We start from the raw sequence: 19,080 nt of genomic DNA on the forward strand, positions 1-19,080 counted from the left end.
TTTGCTTCACCTTGTTTTGGATATCTCAGCCACTTCAAAACCGATTTTCATCGAATAAACTTTTGATACCCCTTAGAAATGCATGCTCTTTGACATCTTATAGAGTGGTTTCTGAATATCTCGCAAAACGTTGAAAGCTAAATCCTCACCTCAACCAGAACTGTACATACCCAAAGCTATTTTGACCACTTCAAGGCCCACAGGATGGAGGGGGGGGGGGTGCACATTGTGCCCCCATATAACTTCTTTATCATATAATGTATCATAATAATTTGGCACATAGGTAGAGCAACTCATACTCTTTACATGATCCAATATTTGAAATGTCTCAAGGTCACCCTTTGAGGGCGGTATTAATCAAAATATAGAGAAATACATGGGAAATATGCTAAAATCATGTTTTTTTCTTTATATTTCTTTCTCCCGAGTATATATGATTTTATTTTGTATCGATCATTTTCTTACTTTCCTAAAAGGAAAAGAAGTCAACCTTCACTATTTGTAATGGTTGAAATTTCTCAAGGTCAACATGCGGTAGCGCTATTCATTACAATAATAAAGAAATATTTGAGACCTTTGATGTATTGCTTGGGATAGGTACATACATTGGTATCATAATGCACATTTCATATTTCCATAATAATATTGAAACTTTGAGTTTGCAGGTGGATAATACGATAAACAAATGATATTACAGGCAAAGCTTGTGTGCAAATTAAACAAAATAAAAGGGTGGTCTTTGGAAAATGCTGTATTTTCGGTTATTTCTATTTGAACATCTATTGTTTGATGTCATATAGAAAATAAAGGGAATGATAAGAAGACCATTTCAGGGTAATTCACAACCATAATTACTTCACATTTTGGTCCTTTACATCCTTTACATTACATATGATTAGTCTCAAAATAAACTGATTCAATTACTGAAAAAAAATGAATTACCCACGTTATCACTTTACCAACCTGTACATGAAGAAGTTCTGATCGTAACAGATTCCACCCAGTCCGGAAAACATATTCTCCTTCATGTTTTCGTATTTCGGAAAGAACTTTTTGTCGGGTTTTGCCTGTCAGCATACCGGTAGTAATGTTCTGATACGGTATTTCGTAATGCATCTGCAGACGATTTCTTGGAGAAGGTTGAGCCGATTTCGTCGGAGTTTCGAAAGCGAGGATTCAATGCCAAGTACATGATAGAGGAAGTCGAAAGCCTCATGCAGCGAGAGCTGTAGGGGGCCGACGGTTAGTGCCTTTGGTGTTTCGGATGTGTACATGCGTGTTCCACAATGAAAGAGAACTCTTCGAGATCGCGTAGAGAGTCCCGAGTGGTTTGAGAAATGTACATTTTGCTGAGCATCCAAGTTGGTGCACTGTTATCTAAAACCCTTGTCAGCAAAGATGAACGCATTTGAAACATTTCATTGCACCGATACATGGGGTAGTTTGGACACAATCGACAGTTAATGCAAATGTTCAAAGATTGAATGCATATCGGCACGCTTTATCAAGTAGGAAAATTTTTCCTTTAGGATTCTAGTTGCATTTTATTACTAATTTATTCCTCCACCTTAATTGTGATATTGCATTACGAGGGTAATGTACAAATGCCACCTGATTATTGCTGTATCGACACGCTCAGCTGAGTCACGATGGTACACACATAATGTGCACAACAATATGTACGCATTCCCTTGCTCCACCGTCACATATCTCGATCTAAAGTACTCATGTTCTTTGTGGTTGGCTGCTCTTTGGATAGCTCTGGTGTTGGATATGGCCTTTGTGTGACCCGAGTTGGTTTCTGTACCTAATTCTATTTTTTCCAACTATCCTCTTGAAATTATGTATGACACATTGTGGGATCCGGTCGCCTTTGAATATTCTACAGATGAATGGCGATGTATAAATGCTGTTCATCAGCATCGTCATCTGCTCCGGGCCTTCAACAGCCTGGAGTTATCTTCGCTCCATATATATACCTGCAGTAATAATCACACGGTGTTCTTTTGTTGCTTCCTGCACTCGATAGCCATCATGCGTGTATTAATTCCTTTTCGGATAATAATGGCTTTTGTGTGAATCAAAAGAATATCATTCTACACATACAATGTATTACACATTTAAGATGGTTATTTGGTGAAATTTGTCGGGGACGCGAGCGTGGTGGCTCCAGCGTTTTGAGGAAGCTTACGTTTTCATTAAAGTGCTTTTGAATAATCTCCTCAGATAAACAGCTTTTATTTGAGAGTCATGCTAGACCTACGCCAAACCATCATGCAATCGAATACCTTTTAACGCATGTTATAATGTGCAGCTTTGTATGATATGTTTATAAAGAGCGGCTGAGCTACCGAGAAGCTGTGTGTGTGTGTGTGTGTGTGTGTGTGTGTGTGTGTGTGATATTCAAGTCTGCATACTCTGTCTGAATTCTTTTTCATGATTTGTTCATTGACTGCAAGAATGTTCCTAGGTATTTTCTATACGTTTGGAAATGACAAGAGAATCATTCGGAGATAGTGTTTATTTTGCAGGATGCTTAATCTTTAGATGTAATCTTTTCAAAATATGTGCCTATATCACTGTTTTTTAATCTAAATCCTTTATAGTTCTATCACGACAAAATATCAAAAAGTTGTACCAAAACTACCACACTCCAAAGATAAAGTACTAAAAATATTGTCCCAATACACCAAATGTCGTTTCTTTCCCAAATAATAGATCTATCAACTTTCATGCTGAAAGAAGTGCAGTATACCTGTTTTAAGTTACATGTTATCGTGCATGTTGTCACTTAGATCATTCAAGGAAGTGAATATTTCCACTATTTCGGTGAGAAAATATTGATCATTGTGTATGCATACATACTGTATATATATATATATATATATATATATATATATATATATATAGGTATATATATATACATATATACATTCCCGTAAATATTACCAACTTCAGAGATAATAAAGCACTTCTAGACACACACAAGTACATGGGAAAAATGGGTACTTCTGAATGGTTTACTAGAATAAAATAAAAGTCTTGTAATAAACTTTTTATTACGTGCCGTCGTTTTTTGTTGCGTTTACTCCTTTTAATTACAGCATACACTCTGAAAACTGAAGTGTTGAATCTACCATTATAAACGCTAGATTCAACATTTAGAAAAGGGCCGAGGAGTGACCACACTTTAATTGTTACATTAACATTTTAGAATGTGTTAGAAATTCAGCGTTTTGAAAGTGTTGTAAAAAGTGTTGGATTTTACCCTTCACTGAAAGGGTGATGCAACATTTAGAAAAGGGCCGAGGAGTGACCGCACATTAATTGTTAAATCAACATGTTTGAATGTGTTAGAAATGCAGCATTTTGAAAGTGTTGTACAAATGTGTTGGATTGTATTAACAGAAAGGCTGATTGAACATTTAGGAAAGGAAGAACGTGTTAAGACATTTTCATGAAAGCAATTTTCTCTTGAATTAAAATGTACCATGTGATTTAAATGCACTTCAGTCGTTTTAGCTGCTCAAATAACAGAGGGTGTACACATAAGTGACGCATACAATTTGACAAAAAGGTCAAGCCATCTGAGTGAACATTGAATTCAACAAGAAAATTTTATTCAACCAATTGTTACTTCATTTGCAAAAGGTCAAGCCATCTGAGTGTACATTAAATTCAACAAGTTTTTTTCTCAACAAAATGTTACAACTTCAACATAGAATGTAATACTGCATTATACAAATCATATATGTGCAAAGTTTCTCATTAGCACCTAGCTGGACTGCCGTGGCAATTTTTTGACAGTTTGATAATCTGACACGGCATCCACGGCAATAACGGCCAGTCACGTTTGCCTATCCCGTCTCACCGCGTTGTCCCACTTTCATCCTTTTGTCCACGGTGCGTGAAACGTGTCTGCCGTCATTCGGCCGTGGCCGTCGGGAACATGGTGTAAACGCAGCATAAACAAATGCAGTTTTTCCATCTCTTCAACTCTTCATGGTGTAGTTCTTGTTATTAGCAACTTCCCAAGATGACATAAACGTAAATCCCATGTAAACAACCCAGTGCTCTCCGATTATTTTATTCACTTTGAGCTGATTATGATGCATTAAAAATTCCCTGTCTTGAAACACAAACACTTTTTTTTTTATATATGTTTATATTGTTTACATTACAAATTTGATTATGTTAGCTTTAAGAATTTATTTGGAGCGCTCATATTATAGTGTTTGTAATTTGTCTGTTGCCCAGTCGCAAAGAAATCAAGACGGTTGCCAGATTGCTCCTTGGGAGATCAAATCACCTGAGACTCATTAATCCCTCTGGGCAACTTTTAAAGGCACAAAAAGGTTTAATGATGGTGATAGGGAGTGTCAACAAATATGCTGCACATAACGCATCTTTGATATTGCGTTAAGTACCCCCCCCCCCACACACACACAAAACACTCACACCAGACAACAACAATTGAATAAAACGAACAGAAATATCGACTTGAGGCAAACATTACGGACACATTAAAAGATACCTCAAATCAGCTACGTTTAGATCTTTAAGAATTGGGAGATTTAATTGAATTCATAGTCATGATAATAATCTCAATAATAAGCGTATGCATTGGTTACAGTTCGTTAATTGATATATATATATATATATATATATATATATATATATATAATCATCCATTGCATCATATTGGCAATTTTCAAATCGGCTTTGCCGGCTCTATGATGCTGAAAGTTATTATGTCGATTGCTCATCTGTCAAAACCAAAATATAGGAAATAGAAAAGCGTTGGTCAGAGAGCTCATTATTTCTCATCTCCTTTTGATAACCCCGAGAGAGATGTATGTCATTCAAAAACCCGCTACAACCAATGTCCAGGGACTATAAATTTCGCTACACATCAACTAATACTATTTGCGACACAAGACCATTTCAGCGCAAGTGACCATCAGTCAGAATAAAAGAGAGACCGAGAGAGAAAAAGAGATAGGGAGGAAGAGGGAGAGAGAGGGAGAGAGGAGAGAACGTCAAAATGACACTCTCCATTGAAGTGATTTTCCCATAGTCCCGGTTGCACAAGACTGCGTTGGGTACATACGCTCTGAAAGACCTTTATCTCGATCTATTGAAAGTACTCGTATATGGTCATTGAATCAGGCTCTGAGCATGGAAAGGGTCAATTGAAGCTATAGATGTCTGTGATGAATTAGAAAGAGAAAGGAACATTGGTCGAAGAGAAAGAGCACAATAAAGAAGCTGGCAGTGTCAGCGTTCAACCTCCCTGGTTCAACCCTATTCGAAAGAAAAAAAAAATTGTTTGGAAGATGTAGGACGACCGCAGCTTTTTATATCCACTTACTCCGATGTAATGGACTGAACTACTTATGGCGTTATGATTAGATGAGTGGTCATTGTTAACAGGATGTTATAGGATCCGGAACATTTCCGGAACATTTTCGCTTTGTGTGTGTGTGTGTGTGTGTGTGTGTGTGTGTTTGTTTTTGTTTTACACAAGACGATTCTTGACAATGTGTCAAAACTATTTCGAGTCTTAAATTCACAGAACGAGTTTCAGAGGTTAGCATCAAAGTTGTATACATCTGTGGAAATGTGTATGATTTCATGAAAAAATATTTCATCATTCTGTATGCCGCTATAAATTTGTTTGATGTTTACGTTCAGATGTTGGTATGTCCATGCCTTAGATGCCATCTCATTGTCTTGCAAAGACAATTCATTTCGACAATTTCGTTGTTTCTTAACGCTGATCCCGGAGTGAGGTGTTTAATTAACTGAACATTGATTATGAATAACATTATGATCAGCTCTAGATGATTTTGCCTAACACTGATTATGTATGCTTATCATAATAACATTGGCAGAAAAAACAGAAGCCTTCTTTCCTCTAACATCTATCCATCTGTCGCTGTATTACACTCGCCTATTATTGCAGCTACGTGCGAATTCTCCCGCACAGGTGTGCATGGGGCGAGTAAACCATAGTGGCATAGTGTCCACAATACTGTGTACATAGATTCAAGTTCTCTTATTTACCATTACTCCTCTTTCCGTCTTTCCCAGCAATGCATCAAGTATTGACCGCGAGCGGCAAGTTATGTTGTCCCAAAGACAGTCACTTAATGTCTTTTTGTCAACATTCTTGGCCTCGTGAATGGTGATTTTTGTGCCTGCGTGGTTTACACGCTATAATACAGTCAGACCGCAACGTCCTGAAAAGCCTTCGCATTTATCGTACGCGTATGCATGGACCTCGCGGACATGAATACGTGATGAGCTTGGAGACCACATTTTTAGAGTGTCTGTAAATCTAAACGACATTATCAATCTTCATGATTTATACATCGATAAAAAGCTGAAAAGTTGTACTTTGATGAAATTTGACCACTTAAAAGGTTATGACATATTAAATATACTGAACAAGGAAATTAGAAAACACAAAATTTGCATATTTTTCATTTTTCTTAAGGGGTACACTAGACCAACGAAATTAAGGTGGACCAAAATAGAAGAGGTATAAAATGAAAGAGGAAATATCATTCTATGAAAACATAATGACTTTACGTGGACTGATCCTATGAACGGGTCAGGTTGGCGAATAAATCATTGCGTTGTACAGTTAATTTTTGACGAGATGTCAGTTTGCCGCGAATACGCGTTTCTGATAGGTTAATTCCCTCTGAGTGGAGAGTTGAACGAACCTCGCGGAATGACAGTAAACGTGTACTCTTAATACACTGTGTGTAGATGACAGTGTAGGACCCTATGGTGTGTGTGTGTTCGCGCGCACAATACGCGCTCAGGTTCAGGCAACTGCAGCTAAGATCTCCACGTAAACAACAAGAACAACACTCCACTCTGATCGAAAACTCAACTTTGGCTTGAACTTTGTTTGCACAACTAGATAGAGTAGCGTGCATTAATAAATAGCATACAAATCAATAATAAAGGATCTAGCACTAAGTTTGCGCACATGAGTTCTTTGGGGCTCTCTATTTGGTATTAGAATGATTATTTCTTATTAATCCACTGTCCCCATCCCTGAGTAATTTATCTAATGATACCCTGGGAGCGCATGATCATTCATGTATCTCAAATTGCCACACTATGATTTTTACTCGACGAGACTTTCAATTTCTATTATTTTCTAAGCGAGGGACCAATTCAGTTCTTACTGTGCTATCATAACAAGTATATCTAAAACGTTGGCTATCATTCATGTGGTGATTCAACCTATGAAAGGGTCGGGTTGGCAATAAATACAAAGCCTTGTTCTAATTTGTCTCAGGGTCTTTTGGAAAATATCGATATAATGCAGAGATATGAATAATGGTATCATAAGCTCATTTTATATAATGTAAGCATTAAAAGGTGTGATTTATTTCAAATATTCACAAACCATGTCAATTAGTCATGGATAGTAGATCTTCATGTCGTCAATAAGTGAATCTCGTAGACCATGCACTTTGTCTCTGAATTATCTCGCAAAATCTCGGGTGCTGAAAAGGACATGCGCAAAAACCTGCGCGTACGGTAAATTTTTGATTTGAGCTCATTAACAGCAGCGTTGCGGTCTGACTGAATAAGTATCACTTCCTTCTCTCCTTCTGTTGTTCTCGTTTTCTTAGGTCTGAAAATTCCTGTTCCTGCTGGAGTAGGGGGCGAGATGTTGTGTCGACTCTTGTTGTCCAAGTTCCCACTGTGGACGAGCTTCGTCGCGTCTGTTCTGAACCTCACTGCGGTAACCCTGGAACGCTACTTCAGCATCGTGCATCCCCTGCACTACGACGCCATCTTCACGGCGAAGAAAGCTGGGGTGATGATCTTCACCGTTTGGGTCGCCGGCATCGTCATGAACAGCTACATGCTCTACATCTTCTTCAACGACAACGGCGTCTGCACAATCAGTTGGCCCAACACAGAGTACCAGACCTTCGTGGGCGTGGCGAATTTTTGCGTCATCTACGTCATTCCCATCGCGGTGATGGGCATCTCCTATTGGCTGATCATGGCCAATCTTTCGGCGAGTGCGCGGAGATTGAAGCAAGCGACGCGCGAAGGGAAGTCAGGCCCTATGTCCATGGAGCTGTTGAGCGCGCGCAAGAAGGTGGTAAAGATGCTGGCCATAGTGGTGGTGACGTTTGCGATCTGCTGGGCTCCAAATCAGTTCGTCTTCTTCGCTTACAACTGCGGTTGGAATTTGGACTTCAACTCGTGGTACTACCACCTAACGGTGTTAGTGGCCTTTTGCAACAGCTGTATGAATCCCTTCATCTACGCCTTTAAGAGCAAGCAATACCGGAAGGCTCTCCGGGCTGCAGTGTTCGGCAAGAAATTGACTACAACGATCAGCAGTCCTGAGAACACAAATCCAAGTTTGGCTGGATCGTCTGCCGGCAAATGAATTTTGAGAAAGAATTGAAGGAAGTGACACTCGTTATGAATGGCGTAATAAACTGCTGAACTACTGACAAGCGCCGGACATAAGCACTGAATCATCCAGTGTCAGATTGTTATGTAATTATGTTACATATTATGTAAATCATGTAAAAGTATAACACGAAAAAAAATTATATTCGATAACAAAAAAAAATATTCGATAGCGTCTCTGATTATGAGGAGTTGCAATGATATTGATCCCTTTGCAGTACATATCAGGTTTACTAGTACTCAAAACCGAGATTGCCCACCGCGTTAGAATCTTTAATCGAGCAAAATTTTACAAAGATTTAGAACGCTTAGAAACCTTATTAAAATGTTCACATGTTTTTACCGCAAGTTGATGTCACCAACTCACAATTCTCCCATAATAATTTGTGCAGATGAAATACCGTAAAAATCATATATCTGGTCAATGAAAGCATATACAACCCTTTGCAACTGTAAGCCATTGTTGGTACCGTACTGCGACGCGCACTCATACCAGCACATACACACACAAACACACACACACACATGAAAACAAACAAACAAACATAATACAGCTTCTTAATGATACAGCTAGCCTTTTTGCTTTAATCGATTTCGAGCTTAAAAAAGAAAAAAAATAGATATTTATGTGAAGGTCATGAAGACAATCGTAGATTTATGACGTCAACTCCTCGTCTAATTTGCATACGTGGTATCACTTTGTCCTAAAAGCATGTGAAGTGCGAATATTTAAAATTCCCTTTATCTTCTAAGTGATGCAACTTCTACCAATTAAATTGATTGATGATATAGGCCCTGATTTTGTTTATTACAGTCGACTTGAACTTGTGGCAGGACACTTTGTGATAAATAATAGATATATAATATTAAACCAAAAAGGTAACCTTCTTTCAACGTAAATCTGTATATTTCTTTCTTCGATTGCAGCGTAATGCTCACTTCATAATTCGAAATGTGTCACATCAGGGAATCGACGTCATGGCGTCAAGACAAGTGGTAACACACTTTTCGAGATGGAATCAATCAGGCCTATATAGTCCAAGCAAGGAGGTTCGAGAGATGGAGTTACAACTGACTATATATAATTATTCAATCAGCTGCCAGTTTTCTATGGATGGACAAAAGAATTCCACAGGTGTATTTGTGCCTTTGATGTTCGATGCTTGAAGCCGCCATCTTTCTGAGCAATCTGAAGATTCATATTTAACGCTAACATAATATCGGGTATATGCTGCTCGTTTATATATCAAATGCAATGAAATTTCACCTAATGATAAAGCGTATGAAACAAAAGTCAATTCCGTTCGAAAACATGTGCAAAAGTGTAAATCTGAACTGTATTTTGTGAAAGTGTTTGAAATTTTACCCTCATGGAAAGCCGGTTTATCACTTTTCTCCTTATTTCCGCCAAATGAAACTAATATGGTATCATCTTCAAATATAGTTCTTTATAAATTAATATGTCAGATTAGCGTAAAGACTCGTACACTCGAGTAATTTTGATATCTATTTCACCAATATTTGAGCAATTTCTATTCGCGCACCCCCGTGCCTTTACCATTGTCTACCGCCCATCGTTTGTAAGTAGGGGATAGCGAAAAGTAATTACCATCATAAAGACATATCTTATCTTCCTTAGACAGTGGCTGGTCATTATGCAATGAGACGTGAATTCATTTTCTTCCTATCGGGGGGGGGGGGGGGGCGGGCAGATCCAGTTTGACACATACTTCAAATATTTTTGAGTGGCGGCTTCGAGCAAGGGATCAAAGCGAATAAGACTGTTGTGAGTCCATTTCTCGAACCTTCTTGGTCCAAGACTGGCCCGGCCAGCTACACGGAATATTATTCTTGTGGCTGAGCCTTGCCCGCCCCTATAGACCGGGTCTATTAGACCGAGTTTCATCATTTTGGTAAACGATAGAAATCTTGCCATGGTTGCACAAAATCAAGAAGGAAATCAGTTTATATGGGAACTATGTTGTTAGATATTCCTAAATTTTTCCAATTTGGCATCCATATACCTTGACTAGAGTCAGTAGTTTCATAGCATGGGACTGAGAATTTTACGTGTCACGTGAAAATGTGTCATCATAGGTACGTGCGCCTTTTCAGCTGTTCTTATTTCCACTTTAAAAGCATCTTGATGTAACTTGAAAAAGACAACAACAACCAATGTTGATAAAGAGATTAATTGGTAGGAGGGAAACGAAAACAAAGACACGGTGATCTTTGAAAGAGGAAAAAGGATCTCTGGTTAGCGAATCTCCAGTAATCACGTGCACACCGGATACAGTTTGCGAAGACACTGATTCACCTTAATTCATGTTGGACTCCTGAAAATTCCGGTCTATGCCCAGGTGTGACTTTATCAAATAAAATAAAGTCAAAGAAACAAAAAGAGGCACAAGTTTCATTATCAAAAATCGGGCATAGAAAATGAATATTATGGATTTTCAAAGCGTCATCTGTTCTTATGAGAAAAAAAAAGATGAAATTGCCACCTATTAAGCAGTAGATAATACTTTATAAATGATATAATGATTTCCCCATCGGAAGGCACTCCTATGCCACTCTTTAAAAAAACAACAGATGAAGTTTTCGTTTATAGCGCAACTCTTAAAGGACAAGTTCACCTTCATAAACATAAGGATTGAGAGAATGTAGCAATATTAGTAGAACACATCATTGAAAGTTTGAGGAAAATCAGACAATCCGTTCAAAAGTTATGAATTTTTGAAGTTTTTGTGCAGTACCCGCTGGATGAGAAGACTACTGCAGTGTATGAATAACTTAGATGTCACATGCGTACAACAATATAAGGAAAATATAAAGAGAATTTCACGAAATTCCATCTTTTGAAAAAAGTACACATTCCCCTGACTCGTTACCGACAAATGTTATGGGTAATATTATTCCTCCTGCCTTTAGAAAGAGGCAAGTCAAGTGCTCTTTTATTATGCGAAAAAAGTGAAAATATGTTGAATTTTCTTTTACATTTTCTTTATACTGTTGTACGCATATGACTCACAAGCTGTAGTAGTCTCCTCATCAAGCGGTTCCAACACAAAAATTTAAAAAATTCATAACTTTTGCATCGATTGTCCAATTTTCCTCAAACTTTCACTGATGTGTTTTACTAATATTGTTGCATTTTCTCAATCCTTATGTTTATGAAGGTGAACTTGTCCTTTAAGTTGTGGCTATTCCTGCTGACTTCATAAAAAAAAACCCTGCAGAGATCAAGACATAGTGAAAACTTGTTTGTATCATTACCAAGGGAGACGTGTGAAGCCCTAAGGCTTTATTTGTTCTCTATGTTTATAATCAATTCTTCATAATATCTGCCTACAAAGAGTTTCTCTATTTCTTTTCTTCCCCTTGTAACTCTCTGCTACTCAGAAAATCACGTAAGAATGATCGCGTGTACTGGTGCTTTTGTGATCGTTATCATAAAAGAAACCGAACCGAGGGTGCAGAAGAGAATTTGGAAATCGATGCTTCTAAAAACTCATAAACCACTCGACAAAAAAACCCGATATGAACATGATGAAAGTGAACATGCGTGACTCCTAAGCTCACGTGCGTATATCGTCTTGAGATTTTACTAATACAAAGTATACAACACCTGCCTGCGCCCTTTGAATAAAATGGCAATCGATATGGAATTTGTGATCAGGGAGGAAGAGAAAGAGAAAAAATGGTTTCAAAAGGCATATAGTGAAAGGGAAAAAATGAAGCAGTTTCTTTACTTGACTAATCACGCTTAGGCCTACTTGGTTTCATTGAGATCGTTTAATATTCTATACGCCGGTAGATTTTAAGGAAGTAAGGCCTTGTGTTATGTTTCATTTTGTCACTATTTTATTGAACTTAAAACCATAATCATTATTGAAGCAGGTGCTTTCACTTGAAACACTCGTGGATGACTTTTGTCCAATTTGAGCGAGGCTTCGGAAGAAGAGATAATGATCGATTTATCCGGAACAATACGTAAAGCATTGAGTATAATATATGCCTCTACACGGTGACTATTTTGTGCTTTAAAAATCATATATACTACAAAAATCAACGTAAAATGGCACTTAATGCCACACTTGAGGCAAACTTTGTGCAATAACCAAAAATGGAGTATAAAGACTGTTGCTTCCGTATGTCTTGACAGGTGCCAGGCGTTATGTAAATTCGTGAAAAGATTGAATTGACGTCTTTGTGGTTTAACAATAGAGAGTATTTCATATTGATAGCCCTATTTTGAGACTATAATGTTATGTGCGTGCATGCTTGCGTGTGTGTTTGTGTGTGTGGGGGGGGGGGGGATGGGGGTGAGTGCCTATGTGTTAATAAAGGAGCAAAAGTTTTACTGACCAGCGTGCAGTTACTTCACGAATAGTTAGCCTTGGGAGAAGTTAGGCAGATTGCAAGCGCTCACGATAGAGCGAAGCGCGGAGTACGTAGGACTGCCCAAAGATATTGGACAATCCCGTTCGTATGGCCCATGCCTTCGATTGGTCTCTACTGGATTTTGATTCCGCCTAGATGCAGTCGATAGGTGGAAGAACATTTTAGTTTTGATATGGGTAGTTTAACACTCTTAGTTGTTTTATTCGAGGTCTCACATGCAGGTGCAATTATCAATGATTAACCAACATGAAAGTTTGACATGTACTTTAATTGCAAACAATTACAAACCATGGTAGTTCTAGTTTCATAATTGTTATCTATTAATATATTGTCTTGTGTTGCAGGAAATCTGTTTCGAGCAGGAAACTACAATGTACATTGTACCTACAGAAAAGCTGATATTGGGTAATGAACGATTATGCTGTGATGGCATGGTGATAATACGTTAATAACGTGAATGATGTACTGTCTGTATGTAAATGCCTCCAGAAACAAGAAAGTTGTAGGGCCTATATAAATGCCTCTAGAAAAAAGAGAGTCATTTATTTCGTATTTTATTTACATGATAAAGAGCGACTGACGAATATTAATCACTTTTTTGGATTTCAGTTAAACAGAATATACAGCGAAACAGATGTGGCATAATGTATTATAGTGGCGATTATAAGTCATCGCCACATACTTTTTAAAGAGGATGAAAGACAAAAGAGGTGCAATTTTCACACAAACACATACACACATACACATACACACACACACACACACACACACACACTCTCACACACACACACAAACACACACACACACACGAAGAATACAATGGTCAATGCAACATGTTTACAGATTGTTTAAATGAATAAACGGGTTTTATTTACCTTTAGGAGATTCAAAATTTTATTATTATTACAGTGTACTAGTATATAAAAGAAGGGTTAAAAAAGACACCCTTGTGAAGAAAGTGGACGAGCTAGAAAGAAAAAGGGAGAGAGAAAGAGAGAGAGAGAGAGAGAGAGAAAGGATGAGGGGTGGTACGCTTGAAATAAATATCTTTATATGAGTCGCCCACCATTCATAATGTAGCATGAACATGATGAAGAAATGTGCTACCTTTTGCAACAATAATTTTTGATGAATACTTCCTTGCCGATACCACTAGTTAACGTTTCTGTGTTTTAAACATGAATGATTAAAATCTTCATCTTCACATTCATGTTACAGAGTGAGTGGGTAAAGTTGATAAAATAAGAATGTTGTAGCAATATCGAATCCCCAAATGGATACTTTGATAGGCATTTGAATTAATAAGATACTAGTATGGGCATGATGGGTGTTTTTTTTTTTTCTAGCAACGATTCAGTCGCAGTAAAGTTGCTAGTTTGAATGGAAATGTGATGTTTCAAAGTTAAATGGCTCAAGCACAAATTATACAATTCTATAATTATAATTATGCCGCCATACAGTGTAATAACATACTGATATCCAGTCATTCATGTAATTTGTTACCTGATGTCATTCTGGAAGTACAATTCCATGAATTCCATTTTCAAAATCGAGTTAAACAATAAACAATAAATACAAAGAAAGTGAGAGATAAGATTTACGTTGTTGTGTGATTATTTTCTTTTGGTATACATAATCTTCATAATGATGGCACATTTACTATTTCGAGAGTGGATAAAATGATTCCATATGATCCCGTATGAAGCTTTATAGTTTTCCTTCTTCCTTTTGTTTGTCGCTCCTTTCGTTCTTTCTTTCTTTCTTTCTTTCTTTCTTTCTTTCTTTCTTTCTCTCTCTCTCTCTTAAATAACTTTTAGTCTTTGCAGATCACAGACATGAGTATTTTATTTATTCCCTTAACGCTACGAAATGCGCAGCCGAAAAGGGATGGTATAGTTTTGGTTGAGATGGGGGATTCAGATTTTAACTTTTTGCGAGATGTTTAGATAACTGCCACTTCCTGAGTATGAAATATTAAAGAGCGTAATAAGAAGAATCCAAAGTTTATTTGATAAAAATTGGTTTTGAAATGGCTCAGATATCCAGAATAAAGAGGTCCTAATAAAAGGTGGGTCCCACCTTTTCTCAGCCGGGATCACTTTGATTTACTTTGTTTTTGGATATCTTAGCCAATTCAAAACCGATTATCATCGAATAAACTTTCAATTCCTCTTGTATCTTGAATTGTATGCTCTTTCATATGTCACAAGTGGTAGCTATAGGCCTATACTTATCTCGCCAAAAGTTCAAATCTGAATCCCCCATCTCAACCAAAATCATTCCATCCCTATATAAGAAGCATTTTTATCTTCTGGCAATTGACGATATTCTTTCAACCCATTGGTCAAAATATGACATTTCTGTGAACACCTTTTCGCCAGGAATATTTTTCCTCCTCCTTCGGCTTCCTCCGTCCATACACTGAATACAATTTTAGTCATGATTATATGATGGCAATGGCGATAATGGTAATGGTGATGATGGAATTATCATCATTATTATTATTATCATTATTATTATTATTGTTATTATTATTATTATTATTATTATTATTATTATTATTATCATTATTATTGCTATTGTCATTATCGATCCCTTTATGTTGTTGTCATCATTGTCATTATTAGCATCAACATTATTATCACCTCTTTGGCTACAAATTCCCCGACTGAAACTATGAAATGTGATGGTCGCATGGTCAATGCTATACGATTGTCCATAGACAATCACCCACTGTTGATAGACGGGAATTCAAGTGTAAACATACACGGGCCTACTCAAAGAGATCCGGAGCCATGATACTGGTAGATTAAACCGTCAGGTTCCACCTCCCTGTTCTCATCGAGTAGCTGTACATTTTGTTCTGTTTGTACCAGAACGCGAGTGCTCCGATGTGTCGGTATGTGCCCGAGATGCGCAACTGCTGCTGCACAATATAATGGGTCTAGGGCAATTATACCCCCAGGGGGGTGTTTCATAAAGCTGTTCGTAAAGTTACTAACGACTTACGAGCGACTGGTGATTGGTTCTTGTGCTAAATTAGGGAAATTCTGATAAGTATAGCACATCAGAACTGATCACCAGTCGCTCGTAAGTTGTTCGTAACTTTACGAACAGCTTTATGAAACAGGGCCCTGGGCAATTAATTACCCCGGACCGTTCCCCTGGCCCTAATCCTTATCCTAATCCTAACCCTATTCCTAACCCTAACCCAAACACCTAACCCTAACCCTAATCTTTACTCTAACTTTCATACCACGTATAACCAGTATTTAGCCGAGGGAAGGGGGGGGGGGGGGGGGGGGGGTAATTGCCCTCTGGGGGTACTGAATTGCTCGGATGCGTGTTTTTTTTTAGACGGCACAGATTGGGGACCCTAATCCTAACCCTAAACAGGGAGGTGGCTTCCACCTCCCTGCCCTAAACCTATACCCTAACCCTAACCCAACGTGTTTCCCCTAGGTTTAATACGCGCCATGCCCCAATCTGTGCCGTCTAACAAAAAAAAAAAAAAAAAAAAAAAAAAAAAAAAACGCGCCCGGATACAGTACTAGGCGCAATCACCGAACTAAAACATGTTTTAGTTCGGTGGGCGCTATGGAACGCCATTAAGGAAACAATACAAAATTCATTTCACTCCAGCCAATATTCATTTCACTTTTAACAAATACATTTCACTCACAAACATTGATTTTACTTTTTATAAAAATACATTTCACTTTTCACAATAATACATTTCACTTTTAAATTAAAATTCATTTCACTTTTCACAAAAATACATTTCACTTTTGCATTAAACTTCATCTCACTTTTCACAAAAATACATTTCACTTTTGAATTAAAATTCATTTCACTTTTCACAAAAATACATTTCACTTTTACATAAAGATTCATTTCACTTTTCATAAAAATACATTTCACTTTTAGATACAAATTCATTTCACTCTTCACAAAAATACATTTCACTTTGGCGTACCATATCACTCAGACGAAACCATTTCACTGCGCTAAAACCATTTCACTCTGATAAAACCATTTCACTCTGATACAAAAAAATACGTTCCTCTTTTTTCCCGGCCAAAAGGTGGCGCCAGTCTGAGAGGAGTCACAGTGCCATGGCACTTTGTTAGCGCTGAGCTGAGGTGAGTAGCCGGCCAGCTGGCCGGCTGGCTATGCATGCAGTACCTAGATTTACTGAGTAGCCAGTCAGTCGGCAAGCCCGAAAAAACCCGTCTAGAATATCCAAGTCCTCGCACGCGAGTTGACCCCGCAAGTCATAGAGAGCGCGATTGGAGAATCGTTTTGAAATGCTCATATCTTGGTCACTGAACTACGTTTTCACATGATTTTTCTTTTATTTGATAGGTAAAGGTTAAAACTTGGATGCTATCTTGTTGATTTTTCCAAGAACGACATGAAAGATTATCAACTTCGTGACTAACTAATTGCAGATGTTCCGGAAATAATGGATACAGATATTCTTCTAAAATTCTCCTAAAAGTCTTCTTTTTCATCGTGGCGCACCAACAAAAGTTATATCATGTAAAAGGAAATTTATTCAGCTTTAAGATGATACCTAAAAGTGTAATGTGATGATTTGTAGATGGGTCAGCAGCCAGCTGATATCATAGGGATGTCATTCCTTTTTTTTCTCGGCACGAAATCGCGAAGTACTGTACTGTCCCACATATAGAAATTGACGTGTGTCCTCGATGCCTTTGTACGTGTGTGTCTAACTGTATGAGCGACCCCAGCGTAAATACACGTGGTCAGTTTCGAGCGTCTAGCTGTGATATACTGTACTTGTGTCTGTCATTAGACATTACGTACTAATAGTCTACAGCCTCTTGCTGGGCCTCCCTCTCTCTCTCTCTCTCTCTCCCTCTCTTTTTTGATTATATGTCTTGTTCTTGTTATTCATAATACAATGTATGTTTGTTTTGTTTGCTTTTGTCCACCCTTCTGATTTCGTCAACAGGAAGTGTCTGATTCTCAGTTTCATTCTGCCATCAATCATTCACATCACTCTCTCTCAATTCAAAGCATCCTAAGCATCCACTCAAATACATTATAACCACTACTTATACCGTTCACTCCGCTAAAGTGAACACAGTTACATTATATCGAAATTCCGCTTACATTATCCACTTTTTTTTTACATGCTTGGTTATAACAACATTTTGATATAACAAAAGAAAGCTGTTGATCCCAAGGACTTCACTACATTACTTCACTCTATTACTATAGGCCTACCTAACTAGGCAGAGAAATTTACATACATTATTGCACGTGCCATTCTCATCAATTAATAAAATACCTTTTTTTTTTCATTAATAACAACAGAGAAAGGAGCACAATCCACAAGTTTTTTTTCTTTATAAATGTATATACATCTCCATATATATATATATATATATATATATATATTTATTTATTTATTACATGTAAGTGTTGAAAGAACTACATCGCAGTTAAGTTTCAAGGTATCCACCAATCTTCATGACAATGTATCACACACATAACAACAACAAAAAATAATACCTAAAGTAAGAGCTGCATAAGCAGTCTACGGTTTTATCTACTTTTTAGCAGTATAGTCAAATGCAGTTTTAGATCATTTTATTTTTTTTATTTATAACTCATTTATTTATTCATCCATTTATTAATTATTTTTAATTTATTTTTTGGTGGTGGTATTGGACTCAGTCTCCAGCCAAGTGGCATGTAAGAGACCTGCAAAAGGTACAACTGTCAGCGGTCTTGTGAGTACATGTAGGAACGCGAGTAGGATCAGTCTGTCTTGACTACAACAGTGATGTACAGTGAACATTTCAAAAAAAAAATTCTTCTGGTGAAGCTCAGTAATAAGACAAGAGCAAATGAATGTACCAGGTAGTTTGAACAATTGCAGAGCTACATTGTATGGAGCAGATCTGTACAAATAAAATGCCGGCAAATTTTGACACTGGCAATAAACAAACTATACTGATACCGATGTTGCACAAACATGAAACAGTTGTGAATATGGCTTGAATGTTATGTAAGTGAATAAAATCAAGCAAGAATACCACAAATGTTTTGAGGCAATACTCTGTAAATTACATGCCATCTACACTTTTGGCAAGGTTTCACTCAAATGATACATGTACAGAGATAACTTCATTAATAGTTCAAACTGCATGAATGTTTGAGGGTGTACAAATGCCCTTGAGTACT

The 19,080-nt window shown here is 37.5% G+C and overlaps 1 protein-coding gene across 1 annotated transcript; it reads left to right on the forward strand.

Annotated features, from left to right (window-relative positions):
- The first annotated feature begins 7,151 nt into the window (after positions 1-7,151).
- LOC139713790 (galanin receptor 2a-like) lies at positions 7,152-8,485 on the forward strand. The gene has a single exon (XM_071625493.1). It carries the CDS (start codon positions 7,697-7,699, stop codon positions 8,432-8,434), a length of 738 nt encoding a protein of 245 aa, XP_071481594.1. The 5' UTR covers positions 7,152-7,696; the 3' UTR covers positions 8,435-8,485.
- The last annotated feature ends 10,595 nt before the right edge of the window (positions 8,486-19,080 follow it).

This window comes from Diadema antillarum, unplaced genomic scaffold (assembly GCF_040938485.1).
Source record: "Diadema antillarum isolate AM-2024a unplaced genomic scaffold, OU_Dant_1.0 seq00002064_RagTag, whole genome shotgun sequence".
In the NCBI taxonomy this organism is placed as follows: Eukaryota; Metazoa; Echinodermata; class Echinoidea; order Diadematoida; family Diadematidae; genus Diadema; species Diadema antillarum.